At 40.0% G+C, this 24640-nt stretch overlaps 3 protein-coding genes across 4 annotated transcripts in view; 2 read left to right on the top strand and 1 right to left on the bottom strand.

Moving 5' to 3' along the window:
- Nucleotides 1–1011: 1011 nt before the first annotated feature.
- Nucleotides 1012–4865, top strand: hspa5 (heat shock protein 5). The gene is made up of 9 exons (XM_034546400.1): nt 1012–1144; nt 1689–1839; nt 1971–2202; nt 2319–2456; nt 2549–2661; nt 2764–3154; nt 3262–3499; nt 3579–3746; nt 3860–4865. The coding sequence occupies exons 2-9, from the start codon at nt 1724–1726 to the stop codon at nt 4426–4428; spliced, it is 1965 nt and encodes a 654-aa protein (XP_034402291.1). The 5' UTR covers nt 1012–1144; nt 1689–1723; the 3' UTR covers nt 4429–4865.
- Nucleotides 4866–5048: 183 nt separating this feature from the next.
- Nucleotides 5049–8767, bottom strand: rabepk (Rab9 effector protein with kelch motifs). 2 transcript variants are annotated; one of them, XM_034546401.1, is made up of 8 exons: nt 8546–8767; nt 8096–8150; nt 7857–8011; nt 7382–7537; nt 6997–7161; nt 5758–5907; nt 5467–5616; nt 5049–5318 (listed from the first exon to the last, which is right to left on the bottom strand). In XM_034546401.1, the coding sequence occupies exons 2-8, from the start codon at nt 8146–8148 to the stop codon at nt 5092–5094; spliced, it is 1056 nt and encodes a 351-aa protein (XP_034402292.1). In that variant the 5' UTR covers nt 8149–8150; nt 8546–8767; the 3' UTR covers nt 5049–5091. The 2 variants fall into 2 exon arrangements, with proteins under 2 accessions (XP_034402292.1, XP_034402293.1); XM_034546402.1 differs by lacking the exon at nt 8546–8767 and adding an exon at nt 8332–8539.
- An 80-nt stretch (nt 8768–8847) lies between these two features.
- rgs3a (regulator of G protein signaling 3a) overlaps nt 8848–24640 on the top strand; it is a 120532-nt gene continuing 104739 nt past the window's right edge. Inside the window, exons 1-6 of the mRNA XM_034546399.1 lie at nt 8848–8990; nt 13855–13980; nt 21277–21327; nt 23073–23131; nt 23238–23332; nt 23711–23770. Coding sequence (XP_034402290.1) covers nt 13902–13980; nt 21277–21327; nt 23073–23131; nt 23238–23332; nt 23711–23770 — 344 coding nt within the window. The 5' untranslated portion in view covers nt 8848–8990; nt 13855–13901. The remainder of the gene's footprint in view (nt 8991–13854; nt 13981–21276; nt 21328–23072; nt 23132–23237; nt 23333–23710; nt 23771–24640) is intronic.

Raw genomic sequence — 24640 nt, 5'->3', positions numbered from 1 at the left:
AAATTTAAAAGAAGCTAACAAAATAAAAATAAAATAGTTTTCTTGTCATTTCAATAATCTTCCTGAAACAAAAAAACAATACTTATTTCAGGAATGCATATCTTGCAGACAGAATAAAGCATCATCCTTGATTATACAAAACATCTTGACACAAGCTGATTTGCTTTGGAAAAAAATAATATCACCCAATTGGTAGTTGTTGTTGTTGTAATAAGAATATTTTCTCATTGTGTTGCTCATATTTAGCTTGCCATACCAAGTACTAATGATGACTAAGTTTGCCACTTCAACAGAAGAGGGTTCATATAGACTTGTCTTTGTGGCTTTGGAAACCAGTTATCTAACATTGACCTATTTAGACTTTTGAAATTTGATTGCATTAGAACATCCAGGGTATGTAGTTTTGTTTGATATGGGCTGTGGCCTGCTGAATACACAATAATTACATACACATCAATATGATCACTAAATCAGTAGTCTAGAGAAGGCCCATGTTAAAACTTGATGGTCAACTAATTGCAGGCTGCTTGTTTTTCAAGGTGGGTCTTGAACCATAATTGCACGAACATTCACTGATGGAACACAGTCAATCTGATGTAACACCCTTTGCTTTTGAGCTAATTAGTCACACGCACACTACACAAGGCTTGCACATTTCTTCCTCAATGTAGTGAGTCATCATTACTTCTCATAATGCAGTATCGCACATCTTGAAACAACAGCGATTAGACATACATGAGGGAAAAAAAAGCATCACTAACTTCAAATGTATAAAATGTGAAATTGCACTCTTCCTGAATCGGTAGAGTGGCGTGTCGTTACTTCACAGACAGCCAATCCGCATCGGTACAATGGGCAAAAGTCGTGACGTTGCCCCGACCCGATGTGTGCAAATCAGCGGCGGACAGCGTGCTGCACGAGACCAATCGGCTCGTTCCAACGAGCTGCTACTCAGCCAATCGCGGGGCTCCACGATGGGAAAGCAGTGACGGCTTATATATTGAGAGAGCACGGTTCATTCAACATCACTTCACCGAGGCAAGAAAATAGGATTGAAAGAAAAAGAGAGATACATTTCGCTATACGAGGCGACCGGTAGAGGCAACGTCAAGGCCGTTAATTCACTGGCAAAACTGCGATTACGGTATGTATTTAAACATGGTTGTGAATAGGATAATCTGACGACGTATTTGGGTATTTTCTACGACGTTGAACCTCATTTTAAGTCGTTTTCATTACGATGACGACAGCTAAGCAAACTAAGCTGACGATAGTGTTTTATTTATCCGACATGTATCATAGCTTTTAAAACGGCTGTGCAGTCACTGCGATTTTAATCTACTATGTAAAAATAACTCATTATGGTGAAGTATTTCCCCCTCACATGGCTGCTCGGTACGCTAACGTGGTTAGCAAGCTACCGGTAGATGGGGGGGGGGGGGGGGGGACTGTCTGAAGAGGCTGCGCTCCACCCAGGTCATCCATATTCTTTCAACGGGCATATGTAACGTTACATGTTTGACATTTTCTGAGGGTTTGGTAAAAGTCCCAGTAACGTTAAATGACACCCACCGCTGCAGTTAACGTTAGCTGGTAGCTACCGGAATTTAGGAGGCAGCGAGCTTACGTCATGAGCGCAAAGCCACGTTTAATTTTTATTTTTTTTACTTTTTATTTCTCCTCCCCAGATTTATTATTTAGATCAGAGTTGGAACAAGCAAATATGAAGCTGTTGTGGGTTGTGATGCTGGTGGCCGGCACCGTGGTCGCCGATGACGACGAAAAGAAGGACAGTGTGGGAACTGTGGTTGGAATCGACCTGGGGACCACCTACTCATGGTAAGGAGAAGGGGAAAAAAGTGACACCAGACTTGATTTTTTTTTTTTTTTTTTAAAGACAATGTAATGACACTTGACAATTAAAAATGGTTATGACTAATATTAATCATTTCTAAAATGTTTTCCTGCAGTGTTGGGGTGTTCAAGAATGGCCGTGTAGAGATCATCGCCAATGACCAGGGTAATCGTATCACCCCATCATATGTGGCCTTCACCAGCGAGGGTGAGCGTCTGATTGGTGACGCTGCCAAGAACCAGCTGACCTCTAACCCCGAGAACACCGTCTTTGATGCCAAGAGGTTGATAGGACGCTCTTTTGCTGACCCCTCTGTGCAGCAGGACCTCAAGTACTTTCCCTTCAAGGTAAGTTGTTCCCTCTTTGACAGAGGGGGAAGTTACAGTTGTAGGGTCTAAAGGTTTTTGGGACATGATTGAGCAACATATTTGGTGGATTAATATTGATTCATGTTTCTCTTCAGGTTACTGATAAGAAGAGCAAGCCTCATATTCAGGTTGACATTGGTGGTGGCCAGATGAAGACATTTGCTCCAGAGGAGATCTCTGCCATGGTGCTGACTAAGATGAAGGAGACTGCTGAGGCTTATCTGGGAAAGAAGGTACACACAACATAAACGAGTATTAATCAAAGAATGTAACACTCTTAAATGGACATTGTATATTTAATCCAATATTGTCATATTGTCTTTAGGTCACACATGCTGTGGTCACTGTGCCTGCCTACTTCAATGATGCTCAGCGCCAGGCCACTAAAGATGCTGGAACCATTGCTGGTCTGAATGTTATGAGAATCATCAATGAGCCGTGAGTGTCTAATCAAAATAATGAATCTGTTGTCCTCTTTGAAATTGTGATTGATTTTAAAGTAAAACTAAATTAAAATATTCTCCTAACTTTATTCTTTAGAACTGCTGCTGCCATTGCTTATGGTCTGGACAAGAGGGATGGCGAGAAGAACATTCTCGTGTTCGATCTGGGTGGTGGCACTTTTGATGTCTCCCTTTTGACCATCGACAATGGTGTGTTTGAAGTAGTGGCCACCAACGGTGACACTCACCTGGGAGGGGAAGACTTTGACCAGCGCGTCATGGAGCACTTCATCAAGCTGTACAAGAAGAAGACTGGCAAAGATGTGCGCAAAGACAACCGTGCTGTGCAGAAGCTGCGTCGTGAGGTTGAGAAGGCAAAGAGGGGGCTGTCTGCCCAGCACCAGGCCCGCATTGAGATCGAGTCCTTTTTTGAGGGAGAAGACTTCTCTGAGACCCTGACCCGTGCCAAGTTTGAAGAGCTCAACATGGTATGTTACACTTCAGTTCAGTGAAAACAATGACTATATACACTACATACCTGTTTTATGAAAACATTGTTTGACAAGCCTTTTAACCTTGTCTTTTACTTTACCAGGACCTGTTCCGCTCTACCATGAAGCCTGTACAGAAGGTGATGGATGACTCTGACCTGAAGAAAACTGATATTGATGAGATTGTCCTGGTTGGAGGCTCCACCCGTATCCCCAAAATTCAACAGCTGGTGAAGGAGTTATTCAATGGCAAAGAGCCGTCTAGGGGCATCAACCCTGATGAGGCTGTGGCATACGGAGCTGCTGTGCAGGCTGGAGTGCTTTCTGGAGAAGAGGACACTGGTAAGTAATCTTCCTCCATTCACTGTTTGACACGACTGAGCTTGCGAACATGATTACTTAACATTCTCCTCTCCTGCAGGTGATCTGGTTCTTCTAGATGTTTGCCCGCTGACTCTCGGTATTGAGACTGTTGGTGGAGTAATGACCAAGCTGATCCCCAGGAACACTGTGGTGCCAACAAAGAAATCCCAGATCTTCTCCACAGCCTCTGATAACCAGCCTACTGTCACCATTAAAGTTTATGAAGGTAAGATTTGGAAGGGGTAAATTCATAAACATCTGTTTTTTAACATGTATTATATTTTCCTGCATGCAGAAATAAATTAAATATTGCAACGGCTTATTGATTGTCTTTTATAGGTGAACGTCCACTGACCAAAGACAACCATCTGCTGGGCACTTTCGACCTGACTGGCATCCCTCCTGCCCCTCGTGGCGTCCCACAGATTGAGGTCACCTTTGAGATCGACGTCAACGGTATTCTGCGCGTCACTGCAGAGGACAAGGGCACGGGCAACAAGAATAAGATCACGATCACAAACGACCAGAACCGCCTGACACCGGAGGACATTGAGCGCATGGTGAACGATGCCGAGCGCTTTGCTGATGAGGACAAGAAGCTGAAGGAGAGGATCGACTCCCGCAACGAGTTGGAAAGCTATGCCTACTCACTGAAGAACCAGATCGGTGACAAGGAGAAGCTTGGCGGCAAGTTGTCGGATGAGGACAAGGAAACCATCGAGAAGGCAGTGGAGGAGAAGATTGAGTGGATGGAGTCACACCAGGAAGCTGAGCTTGAAGACTTCCAGGCCAAGAAGAAGGAGCTGGAGGAGGTGGTTCAACCCATTATCAGCAAGCTTTACGGTAGTGCGGGTGGCCCTCCACCTGAGGGCGCTGAAAGTGAGCAAGAGGAGAAGGATGAGTTGTAGGCAGATTTGAAGTCAACTCTTCTGTCGCCCCTTGCCTCTCTGGTAGTTGCATCTAGATGTGTATATATTGAACTGATGGGACTCAAATAGTGAGAGGAATGGTTGGGAAGGGGTGGCGATAACAAGCGACCATACTGATTCTTCTGAAAGACTTTAAAATACGTTCAGTGTGAGAGGTGTTCTCTTCACTGGAAGGTGGAGATATTCGTCAGGCCGGATACGAGGCTTGCTGCTGCTGTTCTCAGGCAGTCCTGATGGGGGGTTCTGTAGTGGGGAGGGATTTAGAGGGAGGGGACAGGTATTTGTGGGTCCAGAGTGGGGTGTCTGTGGGCTCAAGAGCCCATTTATGTTCACAGGCAATGCTAAAAGTTATTTATTGAATCTGGTCATTGTACTTCTGGAAAGACATTGAAATAAATGTTTGATACAAAATGCTACATGATTTGTTTGTTGCAATTCTTTTCAACACTTAAACATATTCACTAATGGCTCAAGTTCTAACTATTTCTGTAACACCCAAATTTATGCTCAGAACTTTAGTGAATTTGCTAAATGTTAATGTTTCAGTATCAACAGTATACATTTAAACAATTTTAATAAAACCATATGCCATTACTAAGTAGTCCTTGACAAACATTTTATTACAACTTAAGTAAATGTACATCATGTTATAACAGTCACAATGCAGTCATTATGAATGACACCCTCGGTGTCCATTCCTCCAAATACAAAAGCCAGATTTATAGTTTTTGAGGCTGCTGGGCTACTGGCTTGCTCCTCGTCTTCATTCCTCTCACCACACACCATCCAGGGCAATACACACATGGAGTGGTCTAGGCGGTTGGGGGGCATATCGCCTTCAAACTTCATGAGGACCCAACTACTTTTGTCTGCAAGCAGGAAGTATAACATTAAGGCACATTGTTTATTAAAAAGCTGTTTTCATAAATTACTGCCCTGCAACAGTCATACACATAAACAATGTGTATGACGAGTACAAATAAAGTGACATTTTAAGGCTTCCGAAAAATTATGTACCCGTGTTGAATCTGTACATGGCGTTGCCGGCTCCATCAGCAGTCATCCCCCCAAATATGTAGATGTTCTCGCCCAGTACCAACGCTGAGTGGGCTGCTACTCCTGGTGGGATGTCTCCTTTGGCCTGCACTTTCTCCCACTTCATGCTCCCTTTAAACAGACGTTATTATTTTCTTAAATAAACCAAAACAAGGTTCCTATTCCCAAGATCTGAGGGTCTTATTTTCATCCTATATGATCTGAGATAAATGCAGCTGGATACAAATATGATCCAGGAGACTTCAGGCTTACTTGTATCAAGAGAATACAAATCGTTGTGGAATTTGTCTCCAGCCATGCCTCCATGAATGTAGATCTTTGAACCAACTGCAGCGATAATGTGGCCATGTCTGGCTTGCAGGTTTCTGCCTTGTGTTCCTGGCTGGGACCAAGTTGAAGACACTGGGAAGACCAAAAGATACACTTTCACATATTTGAGGCAGAATAAAATAGTCACACCTTCAATGGGTGGATTATGCATTCATACTTGTGGCTATTAAAAATGTCCGTGGCAGTGAAAATCTATCACAAACGCATAGAACTGTTTATATAATATGGAGTCAAGTAGCATCAGACAGTAAAGCTTACAATCCCGACTTTCTTGTCAGAGGACAATGATGATCTGTTCATAGGTTAAGGATTCATGTCTATTACCAAACCTTCGAAAGTGGCCTTTTTACAGAAGACAGTTTGACTTCGTTGCAGGAAAAGCACAGGGGTTACCAATAACATAATTGATGGCTCTATTACATTTAAGTGCACTGCCAGTGAGTCAGTATGCACAAATGCAGCCATGACTAATTAAGGTTATTAGTTACACCTGTGCTTTTCCTGATATGACACGTCAAAATATCTACAGTGAATCACAACCAGCTCCAATATTTACCCCAAAAATAACAACAATTTGGCTGGATGCCTTCCGTATTGAAGAATTGAAAGCCTTGCACACCCACGCAGGTGTTTCCAATCAGTCTCCTTGATTAGACCACTGCTCAGGTTGAAGTTGAGAGCAGTTATGCAGGGAATTACAGGAGGTCACCAAACATCATCTTATAATGAATATGTTAAATGTGCAAGTTGGACAGCCATGACAGGTGCAACAGAGGAAAGAGGGGAGATGTTAATCAGGCACAGTCAGTGTACTAATGCCCACTCAGTCCTGAGAAGGGATCTAATCAGCCAAAAATATTTGAAAGCATCTGTGGAGCGTTCTATGTAGGACATTTATATGCCATTAAACATTTGTGCAGTTTACTCTAAAAAACACATATAGATTCACTCTATATCTTAAAAGTACAATTCAATTTGAATCATACATGTAATACAACAAGGTCATTATGACTATGCTATATGTCCTGGATCCTTCAATGAAAACGACATTTAGCCTAAAGTGCTGTGGGGCCAAATGTCTCAATATTGTTAACGCATAGAAAGATTTACTTGGTTTTGGAGATACAATTATGTTAAGCAGGTGGTTTATTAAACACAAACCTGTATCAAATACATGAAGTTTGGGGTCTGAGACTGGTGAAGCTCCTGCTTCCCCACCAGAATAGACATACAGTCGGTCCCCTTGGCACGCTGAGCTGGTGTGGTATGTCCTGGGACTGGGGGGTTTGCCATTGACCACTACATTCTTCCAGTGAGACCCACTGTCTGGACACACATGTAAAGAGTGGATTATACTCAGTTTACAGAAAACTATGCTCAACCTATCATAACACATTGGTTACAACACAGTGAAAACCATTACAGCAGAGGATGTCATACTCTCTTTTTTGAGTGAAGCCCTGTTAATCTGTGAAATTACTGGAGTGCTAAACTACTACCGTAATGAAAATTACAGATAACTAGGTGAATTAAATTCGGAATTTACCCATTAGCTGTATATTCTGGATACAATTGCGATTGCCACTCTGCTGTGCCCCTCCAAACACCCATAGGCTCTGAAGGCAGCTGTCTGGCACAAAGCTGCAGTGTTCATACCGTGACTCCAAACCCTCCCACTCTGGGATGTCCCATTCATGATTATCTGGTGGAGTCGGAAAGGACAAAAATTAAATGGGGAACACAATAATGACCCTGCCAAGTATATAACAAATGATGAATGTGTTTACCAGTAGCTGTGATAAATGACACTGTAAACGCAAAGTTTCAATGGTGATTTCAAGTAAAACACATTATACACTGACTTATTATGTTTGAAACAAGTCTTCAAACAGCTAACGTAATCCACACAAGCCCAAACGTGGGTGAAATTGTTCTACAAAGCAATACAAACAGGTACTAAAAATAGATTTATTCTTTGCAGATGTCATATCCCTGAGCAGATTATGTCCTGATTTTTTTACCTAGATTTATGATGTGCGAAAGTGAGAAACTGCCACTGGGGTTGGCTCCCCCAACAATAAAGATTCTTCCTTTTCCTTCATCTCTCGATGGAATAAACGTACAGGTGTGACCCACACTAACACCTGGAGAAGCCCCCCTGGGTATCAAAGAATACCTGTTGACAACAAACAAACTTCAGCAGGATAAAAGGTTAGCTAATAACATCACAAGTACAATTAAATTATCTGAATTCACTTACCATATTCCTTCTTTGGGTTTATCTAGAGGGTCAAGTACTGGGAGAAACTCCATGGCTGTCAAAGATATGAGTGAACCTCGTGTTATTGTTTTTGAATTCTTCTCTGGTCAGGGATCCGGTGCGATTGAAAATAGCTGGTACACTACTAGCCTTGGTCAATATTATTGTTAATTTGACTCATTATGAATGTTATTTATAGTATGCAATAATTTGAGGGTATCCACAGACGCTCTTACGTGAAATCTAGCTCACGTTACAATGGAAGCAACCCAACTATTTAGACGTTTTATAGTTCCTCTTGTAGACGAGTAGCTTATTAGCGAAACACAACCGTGAATATTATCTGTGAAATATAACTTCATTTAGCGACAACGTTACCAAATTGGTGAACACACTGATCGCCACTAAGACGCTAACTTGCTAACTCAAAAGAGCGCTTGAAGAACTTCCTTCCCACTAAACTGTTCTTCCGGGTTGAAAGAGGACAGACTTGTAGTCGTCATTTAGCGTTAAGGGAAGACAGTATCCTTTGGCACCACGTTCTAACGTCCACACAGCGACAGTGGTTACTATTACTGCATGAGACTGCAATGATAGCTTAGCATTAAATACAACTCTCAACCACAGCACAGCTCTACGTTGAAAACAGTACGCAAACATTACGTTGGCAACGCCGGTTGACTCAACTTCCAAACGTAGTTGTCATGGTTACCTGTAGCGCATGCGCTCTTCACTTGAGTTAGAGTTACCACTACGTTCCCGTTTTTATCATACATAAAACAATAATGCGAATTCGTTACACGGGTTAGCAAGGAACTCTTCTCCAGTTTACACTAAAAAAGTGTCTGCACTTTCCGTTTGACCTAAACACTCCTATCTCTCGCTTCAAGTAAAGGTAGGCTTTGAGTGACAGCTACGCCACACGTTAGCTAACTTTAGCTAATTATCTTTTTTTCTCCCACTGAAATAAATGTCTGTGTTTCTAAAAAAAATCCCAGCCTAATAGTTGATATGCAACTATGGCTGTTTTTAAAATGTTTTCAGGATACCCATAACTCTGACCTATTCCGCTTGCTGCACTGGGTTGCAGAGGGAAGATGTTTAAAGCAATTCGGCCAAACAACGATGGCGGCAGAAAGCGACATATCTGCGTACATTTAATGAAAAGCCTTTTTAAATTATTCTACTTTCAAACTATATCATTAGTTTATATTTCAATAGTATACAACTATTTAATCCTGCAACACTTGCACTACATAGTAAAACAAAGATGAAGTGCCCAAGCCCACATACATTTTATTAATACAAGTTCAAACAAACAAATACACAACACATACTGTAGTTCAGTGACAGAGAGGGGGCCCTCTTGTGGTTACATGTAGAGGTTGCAGGAACTAATTGGACCATAAACACTACTAAGAAGTGTGAGATACATTTTTAGCTGTTGTGTAATAATAATAATGTCATCTAGAATACATTATACATTTATAAAATGTATCAAAAATAACTGTATGCACCTAACTGCATTTTAAACAAGTCAAGATTTAAAATGTGGCTACAGTTGTAACTTATGGTACATTTCTTTTCTGTGGAGCTACCATTAGGAAGTATATTTCTCCAAGTAAGTGCAGTATGATAATTTACGGTAAATTGTGCAGACGTGTATACTTATAACATTGCATTTCATAATATGTCCAGTAGGTTGTACCATTGTCTTTTTTGTTAACATTTTAAATGGTGGACTAAATGTAGCCTGGACTGTCTTGGAGATGATGATATTAAGCTGAATGCTGCGGTGGGCTATTTCTGGTGTACTTGTGTCTTAATGTATATACAATACAATACTAAACTGTACTGTAAACTAAATACTTTTGGTATGAGGATCTGCTATTCTATTAGGATAGATGTAATAGGTATTTTTGGAAATGTGTTTCATTTGCCTTCAACAAGGTTTACTTTAATTACTGCGTCAAAAAAAGTAATATTGTGAGGAAATGAGCGCTACGATGAGTGATGGAGCTAGAAGCTAGATGGGACCATAAAGATAAAGATTTAATCTCTAATTGGAATATACATTGACAAACTTTTTGACAAAAGAAATTCAAAGCACCCTGCACAGTCAGCGGTGTTGAGTGAACAAATCTGATTCAGTTCACACACAAATTACTAAAATAATGAGCAAAATTATGAATTAATGTGAATGGTGATGTTAATATTTACCCATTAGATCAGTTAGATCAGCCCATTAGGTAGTTTATTTATGTTTCTGCATTTCTTGTAACATTTGACTATAGCTGTCAAATAAATGTACTGGTGTAAAAAGCACAGTATAAATAAGCATTTTCCCACCATATTCTGCTAAATATTCTCAACAAGCTATAAGCCCCAAAGGTTTTGCTTTATAGGTGCCTCATAAAAACAATACGTAATCCTGAAATGAGTAATACATTGATGGGGCTTCTTGGATGGTGCTCAGCTGCTCCCTGTGGCAATATGGACATCTCTGCAACGCAGCCTTCTCTCTTCTCCTTCCACAATTCCCCCCCAAGTCAAAACTGCCTAGTAATCCCCAATCTTCCAGCGCAAATTGAAAAATCATCTCTTTGAGAAACTTGTCCCGCTCTCTTATATTTATCTCTACTATCTTAATTAAGTCTCCCTCGCCTCTACCTTCCTCTTCTAGTTTCACCTGATTTTGCCCCTCCCTCACACTTCTCTGCCTTGCACAAACTGTATGTTTTACCTTGCACTTACTTATCATGCCTGAACCTATAGGGCGTGTTGGAATATTAAACTGTATATCTTCATGGCACTGTGGCTTTTAACCATGCTGCGGGAGGCTAATAGCGGGCCATTGTGCCAAATCTGGCTGTCTAACCAAAACATAGTTGGCTCCTTGTTTAGTGTTTATAGTTTTTAGACTTTTTAATACATATTTAATACTTTTTATATATAACTATAAGGCGCCTGTAAATGCCAATAATTATGACCTTGTAAGATTTAATGATTAGTGCCCCCATGTGTGCCTCATTTTGCACTGGGCTGGAAAGAATGAATCAACATAAGGTGTGTGGATAAATCCCAAGCCAAGTCTATTGTAGCAAACTACACACATTTGCATCTATCATTCTTTGCCAAAATGAGTGTCAACATAAGCTCCTGTCACTCTTTTTAGTCCAAACGTACTCAGCGAAAAAAATGACATCTGGTCTCAGATCCCTTTCATAAGAAATAAACGTGCATTTACACTTTCCTTTGGGCTGGATGAAAGCAAGATAGAGGAAACATTGGGGAATGGTATATTGGAAAGAAGTTGTTTGACCTTGGTTTGTTTTGATGGACTGGTATTGGAGACATGACACATTTGACAGATTTTGCATTGTCTAGAATTTTTTTCTTTGGAAAATGTCCTAAAAAGTGTGTGTATTCTGTATCTCTGTAGGGGACTGACATAGAAGTCCAGTTCTGTCTCCTAACACAGTCCATGCCGTGCCACAGTGGCATTATCTACCCAGTTTACCCAGAGGGGAAGCAGAGTATGAGTTTCAGGCAGGTCCTTTGTTTTCCCTTCAGTGCAACTGATAAGAACCAAATGAATCAGGGGCTTTTTCTGGAGGGACAGAATGAGAGGAAAAAGGACGAGGATTATGACTTAAAGTCCCGAGGAGGGGACAAGGCAGGAGTAAGAGATAACTGTAGATATATTTTTGTTAGCCCAAAATAGGTTATCAGAAAGCATGTTGTTTTTATGAGCATGCTGTGTGTACAATACTTGTTGATTTGAATTTGGACACCGTGTGTGTTAAATGGGACACAATTCAAGAAGCAGATTTTTTAATTTGCCTTCAATAAAGATTTATTTCGGTGCTTTCTAGGCGGGTGGGCAGTTCGTTAATCAGGATTAGCAGAGAAGTTCATCTCTGGGTTACTGGTACACTGCAACTGGGCAATATGTCAAAAATAATGTGCTATAGTTATAGCCGGTGTGTTAAGTAATGCTGTAAATTAATCTGGATTATAAACACACAACCCGATCACTAGCTTGGTTCTATCTAGATTCTAAAGTACACAGATGGTTTAATCTGGTTTAGTCTTTTATCTTTGTTTTGTGCTCTGGACGCTGCTTTTCTTCATGTAATTTGATTTTTGTTGTTTTAAATTATTATGGCATATCACCTAAAAAAACACACAAAAAAAACGACTAATAATTAAATAATATGGTATATGTTCATTTGACTTTCATGATCAAAGTAAATGGTGAACATCTTTATTTTCATTTTGAAGTTAACCGTGGGCTCTCACATGTTATTTATACTCTTGTCTACGAACATTTGTCAATGACTGCAAATCCATCTGACAGCTGCCAAGTACAGTTGTAAGCAGTACAGTGAACGATGCTATATTGTCTTTGCTCGGCAACAGATGCCGCGGCTAAACCAACCAGCCCAGAGAAAAACAGGAAACTGCTCTATTATAAACGACAGCAGTGGTTTCGGAAACAATTTAGTTTGACCTCAAATTCAAAGCCATCTGTCACCAGTAGGTGGCTCATCAGTAACGACAAACAACGAGCAGATTAAATAGAATTATTCAAAATAATCAGATGAACCCTGCAAAACAGGCTTTTATGGGTATGCGGTACTGTTGTTGATGAATTGAATTATGATGTTTGTTAATGCTCAATGGGTGGAAGATCATATCTAACCTAATGATGATGCTGTCTTTTATGAGCTATACGTTTAATCAACTTTTAGGGCAGACACACCCCTGTTTAAATAAGAAAAGCTGTGCAGTGACAGTGTCAGTTATACAGATTATCAAAGGATAATGTTTGAACTTTTGTGCATATTGTGGATATGCACATTTAATTAAATGATGTATGATGACATACTCTATATCTGTTCTCATATCTATTGTGTCGACCTCTATAGAAGGGTCTGGGGGATTCTTAAACATTGAAAAAACCTCTCCATCATCTCCTGCTCTCTATACATACACTACCTCATCTGCTGTCTGTTTGTCTGCATCTTTTTCTTTCCATCTATAGTTAAATGAGCCGTTCACTGTTTCATTTTGGAGCTACATGAATAGTTAGGTCCGTAAAATACAATCAAGCGGCACCTAAAATCAGAGACATTTTATAAATCATCACATCTGTTCAATTCTACCCTTAATTCTCTACAGAAAGATTGGTTTGTTCTTTTTCCCCATGACCTGTAAGTTTGCCATTCTTCTCTACTTTTCCCGCTGTGATTAACTCAGCGCTGATGACTGTCAGACCCCCCCACACACACACATACACACACACTGGTTTAGTAACCAGCATTTACTTTGACAGACTCACTCACGTAATCACGCATTTACACATTTAACGATTTTTCTTAATCTTCACAGGTTTACATTTTAAATTATATTTGGGGCTACAGTCAAAGCATTTGGAGCTTAAGCCCCAGTAAAATGACACGGCGACACCACTGCCGCTATCCAACAGGATGCTTGTAAAGCAAAACAGTTAAAGCCTGTAATTGTCAGCTATTGTAACAGCTCACATCCTACTGCTGGCTGCAACTGTGAAAAAGTTAACACAAAGATATAGCAGTTTTCTCAACTAAAGAATCTGTCTTTAACCGCACACACACACACACACACACACACACACACACACACACACACACACACACACACACACACACACACACACACACACACACACACACACACACACAAGCATCACATTTCATTTCTTCTCTTCTCTGTAGTTGCTGAAACCGTCTCGTCTGGTGGCAGCTAACATGCTCTCCCCAAGATGACCTGTCTCAGAGTTTACCTGCGGAAGCCCCCTGCCAGTATACCTGACACATCGTCCTTCCTCCTCAGTACCCATGGTGAGGTTTATTCCTGTTCATTTTTTGTTGAGAAAAATAAACCAGTAGTTTTGTAGGATGTGATAGTTAAGCATTTTTTAGCATGAATCCATAACGGCTTCAACCAAAAAAGTACAAAAGAGTGTCTGTTTGTCTAAAATCCATATTCGTGACAGTAAAGGAATGTGTCCAAGTTGTATAAAGGATTGTATCACAAAGGTCTGCCTGCACAGACACGCGATCCTGCAGTGTGTCTAACGTGAGAAGCGTATTACTCGCAGCAACAAGTGGGCTCAGAAGTAGCAACAAGTCCTTTGGTCCACTCACCTATCTGGTGACAATCTGAATCATTTATAGAGGTTGTTAGCCAAACTGGAGGAGGGTGCACCTGCACTCTTTATTGTAAGACTAAAGCCATAATCATCCGTCATGCAGTATCTACTTTTTCACATTAATGAAAATGGATAACATATAACGGGTGCGTGTGGAGGCGCATGGCTTTTGTATTTATATGCCTGGGATGTATGTGTGAATGTGTCAGGAATAGGTCTGAGGGGGACTTGTCTCTGTGGCTAACTTAGGCCTATTTGAAATAATAATGTCCACACAGCTTTGTTGTGAAACATCAGAGGAGTGATTGCTTTATGTGCAAGAGAATCACTGATATTTCAAATGGATGCAGGATAATAGGTTATGTTTATTTTTAGTTTACTAAGGGAGATGAACCTTAAAGCCTGCCCTTTTGAAGCACTGGCCTAGAGAAGGAACCCATATCATTGTGCATCAACAGCTTTCTCCCTCATTTCCAAAAGCCTCTTTTGCACGTTCTCCCATTTCTCTGCGGGGACTTCTGAACATATCCCATTACTTTGTTGAAATATAAAACAAGGGTTTATAGAGTGTCGCCTAAGAGCAATTTGCTGCGTCGGCGACACTTAGATCTGACCCATAAGGCAATAGTTAGCCTTTACTTGGACACCTGTCTTCCCTCTCATATTGGCATCACAGTCATTAGCCTCTGCAGTCTGTGGACCACTCTGAACGATTTGTAGCTTGGTGGTCCATTTCCACAAGCCGGGCTCGGCAGGTCTCACATCTGACATTCCATCTAAAACAATAAAGGTAATACCTTGATTTCTGATATGTGGCGTCAGCATGTTATGCATGATCCCCCCCACTTGGGGACTCACTGAGTTTATTCTAATAGCGTGCCCTTTCAGAAATGGGTCAGACTTCACCATAAGCTTGAATTCCTCCAGAAAGCCTCTGTTGTTTGGTGGAGTGTGTCTGTGGTCACTCACAGGGAAAAATCATTTGTTGCCAAAGAACAGTCACCAACCTGGTCAGGACCTCATGTCTCCACTTCCCCTTGGGCATTTGAATCTTCTTTCCAGTTTTCCCCTCTACAAATTTATCCTGCAGTTTCTTTCAATGAAACGGTTTGAAGTGCGTTGTCAGATGTTCACGTTTAGATTCTTTCACCACAGTTTTTATCATTATTTCCTTCACTCCTAATTTAATAATTTTGTTCACATAATATGTTGTAGCAGATGACATGACTGATGTATTGTAAATGTACAGGTGGTTGCAACTTCTGACACACTTCTAGTCCATTCTACTCACTCAAGACCGTTCTGTAACAAACCAATCAACAAAATAGACAAATTAAAAAAGGTTAACAGACACAAATGCATGTTTTTGGCTGCCTGATTGGTTTGACTGCAGAGATTTGCCCAATTTGTTGCGAGGAAATTTAAAGTAACTTGTCAGGTTTTGATGTGAAACTACTGACTGGAGTGGTTTGAGCTAAGTGTCTTTTTTGCCTTTTGTTTGACAGTCAAGCCCACACTGTAGAGTTGATTACTGCATCAGTGAATGGAGTTTGAGGCAATGCCTGAGTCGGACAAAGAAAAGAAAGGAATGGGAGATAAGACACTGGAGAATCGGTAGATAAAGACTGCGAGAAGACCGGCAGGCTTAGAGATACATTTTGTTTGAAAGGGATATAAATCAGAGACCAACCTCATTCACTGTACTTTATTTTTTCTAGTCGGAATATTTATGAATGTCCAAACCAAAAAATCAGATCCAGATCTCAAATTTGTAACAAAGACTTGAGATGCTTTGAGAGAAAATGACATGAGAAAGTTGGAAAATCTGGCCTCTTTAAATGTTACCAAAAGAGCAAAGATCACTTTATTCCAATGTATGCAACATAGTGTGGATCCCAAAACTGTTTCTCCATTTCATAACTCCAAACTGAACAAATCTAGTTGAGTGACAACAAACACCCAATTGAACAATTAAAATGCACAGTTTGTGACTCTCCAATATGTTTTTTCTAGGATGTTTTGTCATTCTCAGTATCTCTCTTCTTTCTTTGTATTAGATTACTTACTGTATGTGTTGGTCTTACCAACTTATTTTTTTCGACAGGTTTTCCATTTCCAAGCACTACTCAACTATTCTTCTGCTTGATTTTCCCTCAATTAACCCTACTCTTGCTGTGTATATATTCTTAATTTACCACCAATGTGTCAATGTTTAATGCATTTTGTGATCACCTTATTTGTATTTTCATGCCCTATTCTTTGATGTGCATGAAGCAATTGTCTCTCTTCCGCATGAATGGATAAGTCTGTGAAGGACTGTGTGTAGTTGATGAAAGTTTCTTGTCATGATTAGAGTGCACAGATTATGAAATGTTAAACACAGGCCCTAGGCCCTTTTAGCAACATGAAATGTGGAGCCTACCAGATACTGAATTCACCCAGAACGTTCTCCTTGAAGCCATCAAACAATGCTCTACTGTTTTGGCTGTCAGTGCATATGTGCATCTAACATAAAGGTCTCATGCATTCAGTGTGGACACAATAATCTTTTATCTACTCCTCAGATTAGGTAATGACTTCCATCTCATGGAGAAAGGTGAATGTTGGGAAGTTATATAACCAACCCATTAAAATTATTCAGCGAGGCAAACGAGAGGACACCTTGTATGTCTCTCATCTAATCTGCTCTTTGTTCCTCCTTTGGATCCAATGGGATGAATTTGTGCTCGTGCCAAATGAAAACTTTAAATCCTATCCATAGCAGTTTCCCAACTTCTGAAAATTGCTCCCGTGACAGAACACAGATTAACTCAGGTCTCCTTTCTTGCTTCTTTCTGCTGATAATGGCTACTTTAGCTGTCACATAAAGACCAACAGTGTCCCTTGGTTTGGCCTTATTGGATGCTGGTGGGGCACTGGGTTTCACATGTAAATGTGACAAAGAAGCAAGAAAGCCTATTAAAGCAGAAAGAGAGGCAGTGGGAAGTACAGGATAACAAAGACACACAACACAACCTTCAATGGCCTTTTCTCCCATTCTTTGGTAATTTAATTGAACTTTTATTTTGCAATTCTATTCAGCACATTTTCAGAAAATATTAACAACTATTCATTCCATTCCTCAATTGTGGCTTTTTGTGGGAAAAGAAATGCAAGGACACCTTAAGAAAGAAGAGAACATGACCTTCTTTAATTTTAGCCTCGGTGCGTTATCAGCAACATCACTGAAGCCTCAGAGGTACATGGCAGTGGAGCATCGTCTCGAGTGACAGCATCACTGACAGGGTCCCTGTTGCAATGACAAAAAGGATGCTGCTATTATTTATGTTTGGACATAGAAAACCAATAACAGATATTGAGGTTCATCCTTGATATCTGATACATGGCTGTATTTCCCGTTTGCAGTCCAAAGGGATCCACAACATGTAGTATAATGCTGTTCATCTTTGCTGGTCCATGACACATAACTCAGTACTTTGGTCAAAGTTTGGAGATGTTGTATGTACAAAAAATCCTGACAGATAAGTGGCCGTACTCATGTCCTGTTACTGGGCAGGCAACAGCACTTTATGAGGTAATTGAGCTGGCACATAGATAGATAGATAGATAGATAGATAGATAGATAGATACATAGATAGATAGATAGATAGATAGATAGATACATAGATACATAGATAGATACATAGATAGATAGATAGATAGATAGATAGATAGATAGATAGATAGATAGATAGATAGATAGATAGATAGATAGATAGATAGATAGATACATAGATAGATAGATAGATAGATAGATAGATACATAGATACATAGATAGATACAGTATATGCGTTATTCATGCCAGGGGGAAATGTGTTAAATGATCAAAGGCAGGTTCAACAGGGGAGAAGTCAGATGGACAGTGACCCTCGTCAACATCAATATTAGTGTCTTAAATCTCTTTTTAAGGGCTTAAAAAAAAAGCCTCTCTTTCCTCAATCTTTTTTTTTTTCTCTCCATATTTTCTCCCACGTGCAATTTCACAAATGTCTCACACTTTAACAACACAGAGGAAAGGAAATTGAGATTTTGAGGACAATAACATGTTGGACATGGATTTGAGCTCTATTGATTCACTACACCAATAACATATGAAATGTCTGTGCTTTAAAGATACATATGTCAAGGTTTTCACCTTAGCAAGAGTCTGCCAACTAAAGAAAAGTTATCTTTTCATTTGCAGCTTTTGGGATAGTTGTGACTTTACATTAAATGCAATAGCTTATTTGTCCTTTGTAGTCAGAGTAATACATATTTTCTTATACACAATAGTTGAGTTTATACTTTTAAAGATTTTTTCCGTCTTTCAGTATAACCTGTTTTGCCTTTCCAGAGTGCTCAATACTTTCATTGTTGAGGGGACTCGTTAATCTTTTTTTTACTGCTGCCATAAAACGTCACATTCTGGACATTTTATTATGCTGCATTATTTTAATTATAGACTCTCTTATAGACTTTCTCTCTAAAGGTTGTACGGCTGGCATCTCCTTCAAACCAAAGGCTTGTTTCTTCTTGACCTTCCTTCACCTGGACAAGCCAGTCATTTAACATTAATTCCTGCTACAAATTCTGCCATGCACAACAGCACATCTGCTGCAGGTCACCTCTGCCACATTCAGTGGGTGATTTCAGTGAGCATTTCTGAATTTCTGGAGAGACAAGGCAATGGTTTGGAAGTGGACTTTTGCTTACAATCCTCAATAGATTGGTAACAATATATAAGTCAAGTCAATATTATTCATGTAGTCCAAAATCACAAATTTGCCTCAGAGGGCAAACTCATCAGTCTTACGTAACTCCAGGAATATTCAATATTTTTAGAATTTATTTCGGCAGCTGAACTTTACTTCGTGATGGAAATGTCTCTGATGAGAGTAGATTGGGTAGTCACGCGTAAATCCAAGTGATTTATTCAGAGGCAGAGCATGTCAGAGCCCTGTGCACAGTAGCCTTATATCCATACTGTACGTGTGCTGCAGTTTATTTTCATGTTTTTTGTGTGTCGTGGCGGTGTTTTCAATTTTGCATGTATTGACCCACAGTGCTGCCTTCTCGGCCGTGCCCCATTAATTCACTCCTACTCTCACAGGTTTTGACCTCTGCTTCCAAAATGTCAGTGTTCAACTCTCGCAGGCCATTTGCTTTCTAAAAAGACAGCTCTCTTCCCTTTTGTGCCTCCTTACTCTTCACTTCGTCGTCTGACAAAAAACGTTGCAATGTTTATCTTCCATTGTTAACACCTCAAAAATACTAATATTTACCGTATGGTAATTATGTTTTTCTTTCTTGTTGTCAGCTGATGTTACAGATACGCCTAATGTATTCAGCTAATGGAGCTATGCATTGACTGTACGTTCAGTGTTTCACCTGCAGTGTTTTAAGGACGAAGGAAATACCATTATAAGATCAATAAAATCCCACTCTTGCTGCTTGTTAACTGCAAACATGAATACCCTTTAAACACATAATCAATGTTGTAAGCATGTTGTGTCCACTTAAACAAGATGAATTTCCCAGCAGTGTGGGACAAGAAGCCGGAAAGGATTTGACTAAATTTGACCTGCCAGTTTAGTTCTGTCAAGTAGCACTTTGCACATTGTTTTGCATTCTCTGCTTTTGGGCCATGTAATATTAAAAGTGAAAGGAATATCCCCGATAGTATTCTGCATTGCTTATCTATTGGTGCACAATAGCAGAAGTAGTGTTTGTGAAAATAAAAAGCTATTTTCAAAATTCTAAACCAGAAATGGCAATAATAACAATTTATATGACACTTCGTCAGTCTACCACCTAGTTTAACCATTGTTTACATCAGCTTTTAAAGATCTATCTTCTGTGCAAAATGCACTGCATGTTATAATTCTCTGTTGTTTTCCTCCAGTCTTGGCCCTACAGTAGTCCGTATTGCATCGTCTCAGTAGCTGTCCTGAAACTGTTTTGACACTCTACATTTACCGTTATCCATTTGGTTTGGCTTCGAACTGCAGTTTGATACATATTGTGTTAGATCTTTTTAATACTGCATCATAACTACCTTAAGGTTCTGCGGCACCAGTAATATATCTGTGACTTTGTTCTTCTATGCTGGCCAGCAGCACAAAACCATGCCAAGTTCAGTGTGGGAACGACAAACATCCCTTGTACCCAAGCTCTGAAGTGCCAGCAGCGTTATCACACAACGAGGCTCCCACATTTTAGCTGTAGACTGCGCTCTTATGAGCAGGATTAATTTAGAATAGCACAAAGCCAATGTTAGCAGTGGCCATGTCAACATGGCTAACGAGTCTCCTAGAGCTGTTAGCAGCGCTAAGGAGTCTCAGAGGAAAGGAGAGAAAGAGGGAAACAGGCAGACAATTTGTGAGTGAGGGATGATAGACAGTGAACAAAGACACACACACACACACAAACGCTGCTGGCCCTTCGAAGCTGCATGAACTTTTTGGGTTGCACTTTGATAGCTGTTCGCTCGTGCTTCCTCTGCTGCAAGTTCAACATCTTGTAACTTATTTTTTGAAAAGTGAAACAAAATGTAGTCAGAATAATTTAAAAGCTGATTTTACCCTAACGCCCCTGCTATCAAATATGATAAAGAAATCGTTTGGCATTTTTCTGTCAAATATGAAGATACAGACAGAAGATGGTTATCTTAGCTTAGCATAATGATTGGAAGCTGGGGGAAACCGCTAGCCTGGCTGATTGTTCAGGGTCTTTGTGCTGGACAGGTGCAAGAACTACCTGGACTTTTCTCGTCACTGTGACGTTGCCAGGCAACCAGCGGAAACGGTCACTGCAGCCAAGAAAATAGTCCAGCACGAAACCACCCGTCAAATCAGTTTTTGTGCTAAGCTAAGATAATCATCTCGAGCCATTCTTTAATGGAAACCATTACGTTAAACAGAGATACCTGTAACCCTGTGATAACCTTCCTTTTCTCCTTTTCAATAGGTCAGCTGAAGCTGTCAATCATCCAGGAGCATGAAGTTCTTGTTGTTAGCGGTAAGATCCTTTAAAGGCTGTTTATAAAGAGAGAAACACTTTGTACCCTGTTCATTTGAATGAAGTTTACAGTCTGCCTGCTCGTGGCTAGTGCAACTCCATTTGTGTAGCATATAAGATTTCCAACATATGAAGTTAAATATTGAATGTGCAGATCACCTGTCAAATCACGACAGCCGACCATTAATGAGAAAAAGAAAAGTGGTTGTTTATTTCGGTCACCCAGCAACTGACTTTTGTTTGTGATTCTCCATCTCCTCTCCCAGGTCTTTTGTGCCCCTGTCATTTCTGTGAAGGGTCATTTACTCATCAGATGCATTTTTTTAAGATTACACAACTCAACAAAATCACAAACTATATCCTTAAAACGACATATAGATCTTTTCCGGACAGTGGCGCCTGTTTTCGTATATATATAAAATATTTTAAAACCAACAACCATTGAACTATTTATTATTCATCCATGTTTTGTTACCATAAATAAAGCTTTATCATAGACTTGGAGTCAGTGCACTTTGTGTGTATATTGCATGCAGTTTCTGCAATTGTACATTTGTGTTATCAAAGAAGAGACTGCGATCTATAAAAAAATAGGAATTATATCTCTTTATTTTGTTTTTTATCTTGAAATATCCTAAGACCAAAACGTTGGACTTTATAATGCCTCACATCTCTTAGTTCATGTGGTTTTTGAGCCCCATGTGGAAGCGTGTAAAGCCCTGTCATGTATTCTCATTTTCCCGAAGCAAACACTATAAGGATGGAATCTCATTCGATGCTGAGCTTTGGCACAGGATCAAGTGGAAAAAGGATAAAGACTTAGTCACACAACTTGAGCAGCTATTTCTTTAAAGTATGTTGATTTCCCTTTTGGGTTCTCAGTCATTGGAAATACTTAATGGCTTCTTACAAACCATTTTCACTCATTGTTATTGCAGCAGTCAGACATCCTCTTACTCTTCCTGCTCAATCTAGAAACACAACTATGGGTGAGTTCATGTGAACCAGGCAAGCTGTCCCATTCTGCCTCTCTGTCCCTCCCTGCAGCCTTCCTCAAACCCATCCACTGCTATTCTCTTCCTGTCCACCTGATGCCCTCTGACCTTTTCTCCTGTCTCAGTCACCTAACTCACACATCCGGCCACTCCCTCTGACCCTGCAATAACCCCTTTTCCCTCCAGTTCCATTCACTTGACCTTCTCTACCCACCTGCTCACCTCTTCCCACTTTCTTCATCAGCCTTGTAGTTATTTCCACTCGCCCCTTGCCAGTTTGGCAAAGTTGCAATGTTCTTTTCTTGCTTTGTGTTTCTGCTTTTGTTATCAGAACCTGAACCTGTACCTGCCCGCCCACACCTGTCTATAAGCCTATATATACCTTTATTGGGACAGTATCAATATCATTAAACTCTGCCTGCATTTCTTGAGTTGTGACACAAGCTATATTAATCATGGCAGCCCATTTTCCCTCAACCAAAGCAGCTTGCCTAGTGCAAATATGGTTCACAATTTTACACCATCTGGACTCATAGCACATGTCGACATGAGCAAACCCGAGTGTGTTTTTGAAGCGATAGTGAGACCATTCAGAAATAAACCACAAACAATCCGAGCCACACTAAGCATTACGTGAAGCAGAGCCGTGGTGACATTTTGACCCAGCACCTGAACATGAGATGTGCTAATACATAATTAATGTGACCACAAAGTCATAATTTATTCAGTTTTATTCGTATGTGTTTGCAGTTTTGGAGGCTAGGGGCATTGTGGAGGAGTGCCAGGGGTCATGTGACTTTTATGTTAAGGTATGTTCAAATGTAATTTTTTTTTAAACATTTTAAAACTTCGGGGAACTGTGACAAACAAGTGCAGTCTAGATTGTGTGTACATTAGTTTTTCTGTCCTCCTCAGATTGGCATGTGCCCAGACGGTGATCCCAGCGACAGACAGAAGACTCAGATGGTTCCTCACTGTAGGAACCCCATCTTCTTACAAACATTTTACTTGTAAGCAATCAATTTATACATGAATTAAAAATGTAGTACAATGTTGTAAACTATTTCAAGATTAGTTAAAAATGAATATATGTTGGTGTAGTTTCATTTGAGTGAACTCAGTTGAGTACTTAGTTAGAGGCAGTTTTGTGTAGCTCAGATTTCTTGTATCCTCTCCAATATCACCTGACGCTATCTGAAGGACAGAAAACTGGATGTGACAAATATGGAATGAATGCATGTTTACCGTTGCTTTATACAGAAACCGGTTTTGACTGGGGAGGTTTTGTTGACACCAAACAAATATTTTTTCAAAGATTCAGTTGTTACCTAGCCACACACATATAGTGTATAGTGCATGAAAATACATGTTTGTTCCTTTGTTTTCAGTAAGGCGGACCTTCATAAGAGACTGCTCTTCACAATGTGGAATGCTGACTCCACAACGAGGTACCTGTGGGAATGTTGATGTTTTTGGTGATGATGATAGTCATAATGAAGAAAATAGATTTGGCGATTTCTTTTGCATTTTAACTCCTATTTTAAATGTTAAAATTCAAGAAGCTGTAACATGCTGGAGCTTCCCACTAGGGCAGTAAAACAACATGTTATAATTGATGCTGCGGTTTGCTTCTGTGGGATTGACTATGCGTTTCTTTGTGTGTCTGTTTCTGAATGTGTTACTCTCGCCTCCCTGCCTCACCAGACTTAAGCTGAAACAGGGTCATTGCTGGGATGGAGGACATATGGTTGAATGAGTCATGAGCATGTGTTGTGCTGTGTTGTATTGAGAGGACAGATGATGAATAGCTATGTGCTAGAAATACTGGCAAACACTATTTTGACATGTTTTATATGGTTCAAAGCTTTGTGGCCTGAACATAGAACACTGTGGTCCCCTTTATTTTCTTTGAATGATTCTCAAAGTTTTCAGTTGAATGAAAAAAAAAAAAATCATATAAAGCATGTGTTGGAAAGTATGTATACAGATGTAAAATATACACGGACAGGCTTATGTGAGTGGTTGAGTTAATAAGATCATGGAAGGATTTTAAAGACCTTTTTGGGCCAGTTTCTGGGACACAGATTAAGAGTGATTTACTGATCTTTGGTAAGCAATTAAGCCTTGTGAAATGGGAAAAGCCACTTGGAACAAATGTGTCCGATAGTAATACACCTTTGGAATATTTCCCTGCTACAGTATGTGTTTGTTTGAATATTATTTTGTCTCTTCATAATGCAGATACGATTCCACGTGTAGCTTTCTCAATAACTTGATTCAGCAGGTGATGTTTCCATCTTCTGCAATTGGCTATACAT

Source organism: Cyclopterus lumpus, chromosome 12 (genome assembly GCF_009769545.1).
Source record: "Cyclopterus lumpus isolate fCycLum1 chromosome 12, fCycLum1.pri, whole genome shotgun sequence".
Taxonomy (NCBI): Eukaryota; Metazoa; Chordata; class Actinopteri; order Perciformes; family Cyclopteridae; genus Cyclopterus; species Cyclopterus lumpus.
Note: the sequence above shows the minus strand (reverse complement) of the source record. Positions and strands in the feature narration are given on the sequence as shown.

Coding starts and splice junctions, on each gene's coding strand:
- rabepk (XM_034546401.1), bottom strand. CDS start 8,148: ATGGAGTTTCTCCCAGTACTTGACCCTCTAGATAAACCCAAAGAAGGA. Junction 8,012..8,095: donor AAACCCAAAGAAGGAATATG/GTAAGTGAATTC, acceptor TGTTGTCAACAG/GTATTCTTTGATACCCAGGG. Junction 5,319..5,466: donor CATGTACAGATTCAACACGG/GTACATAATTTT, acceptor TCCTGCTTGCAG/ACAAAAGTAGTTGGGTCCTC.
- hspa5 (XM_034546400.1), top strand. CDS start 1,724: ATGAAGCTGTTGTGGGTTGTGATGCTGGTGGCCGGCACCGTGGTCGCC. Junction 3,155..3,261: donor AGTTTGAAGAGCTCAACATG/GTATGTTACACT, acceptor TTACTTTACCAG/GACCTGTTCCGCTCTACCAT. Junction 3,747..3,859: donor CACCATTAAAGTTTATGAAG/GTAAGATTTGGA, acceptor TGTCTTTTATAG/GTGAACGTCCACTGACCAAA.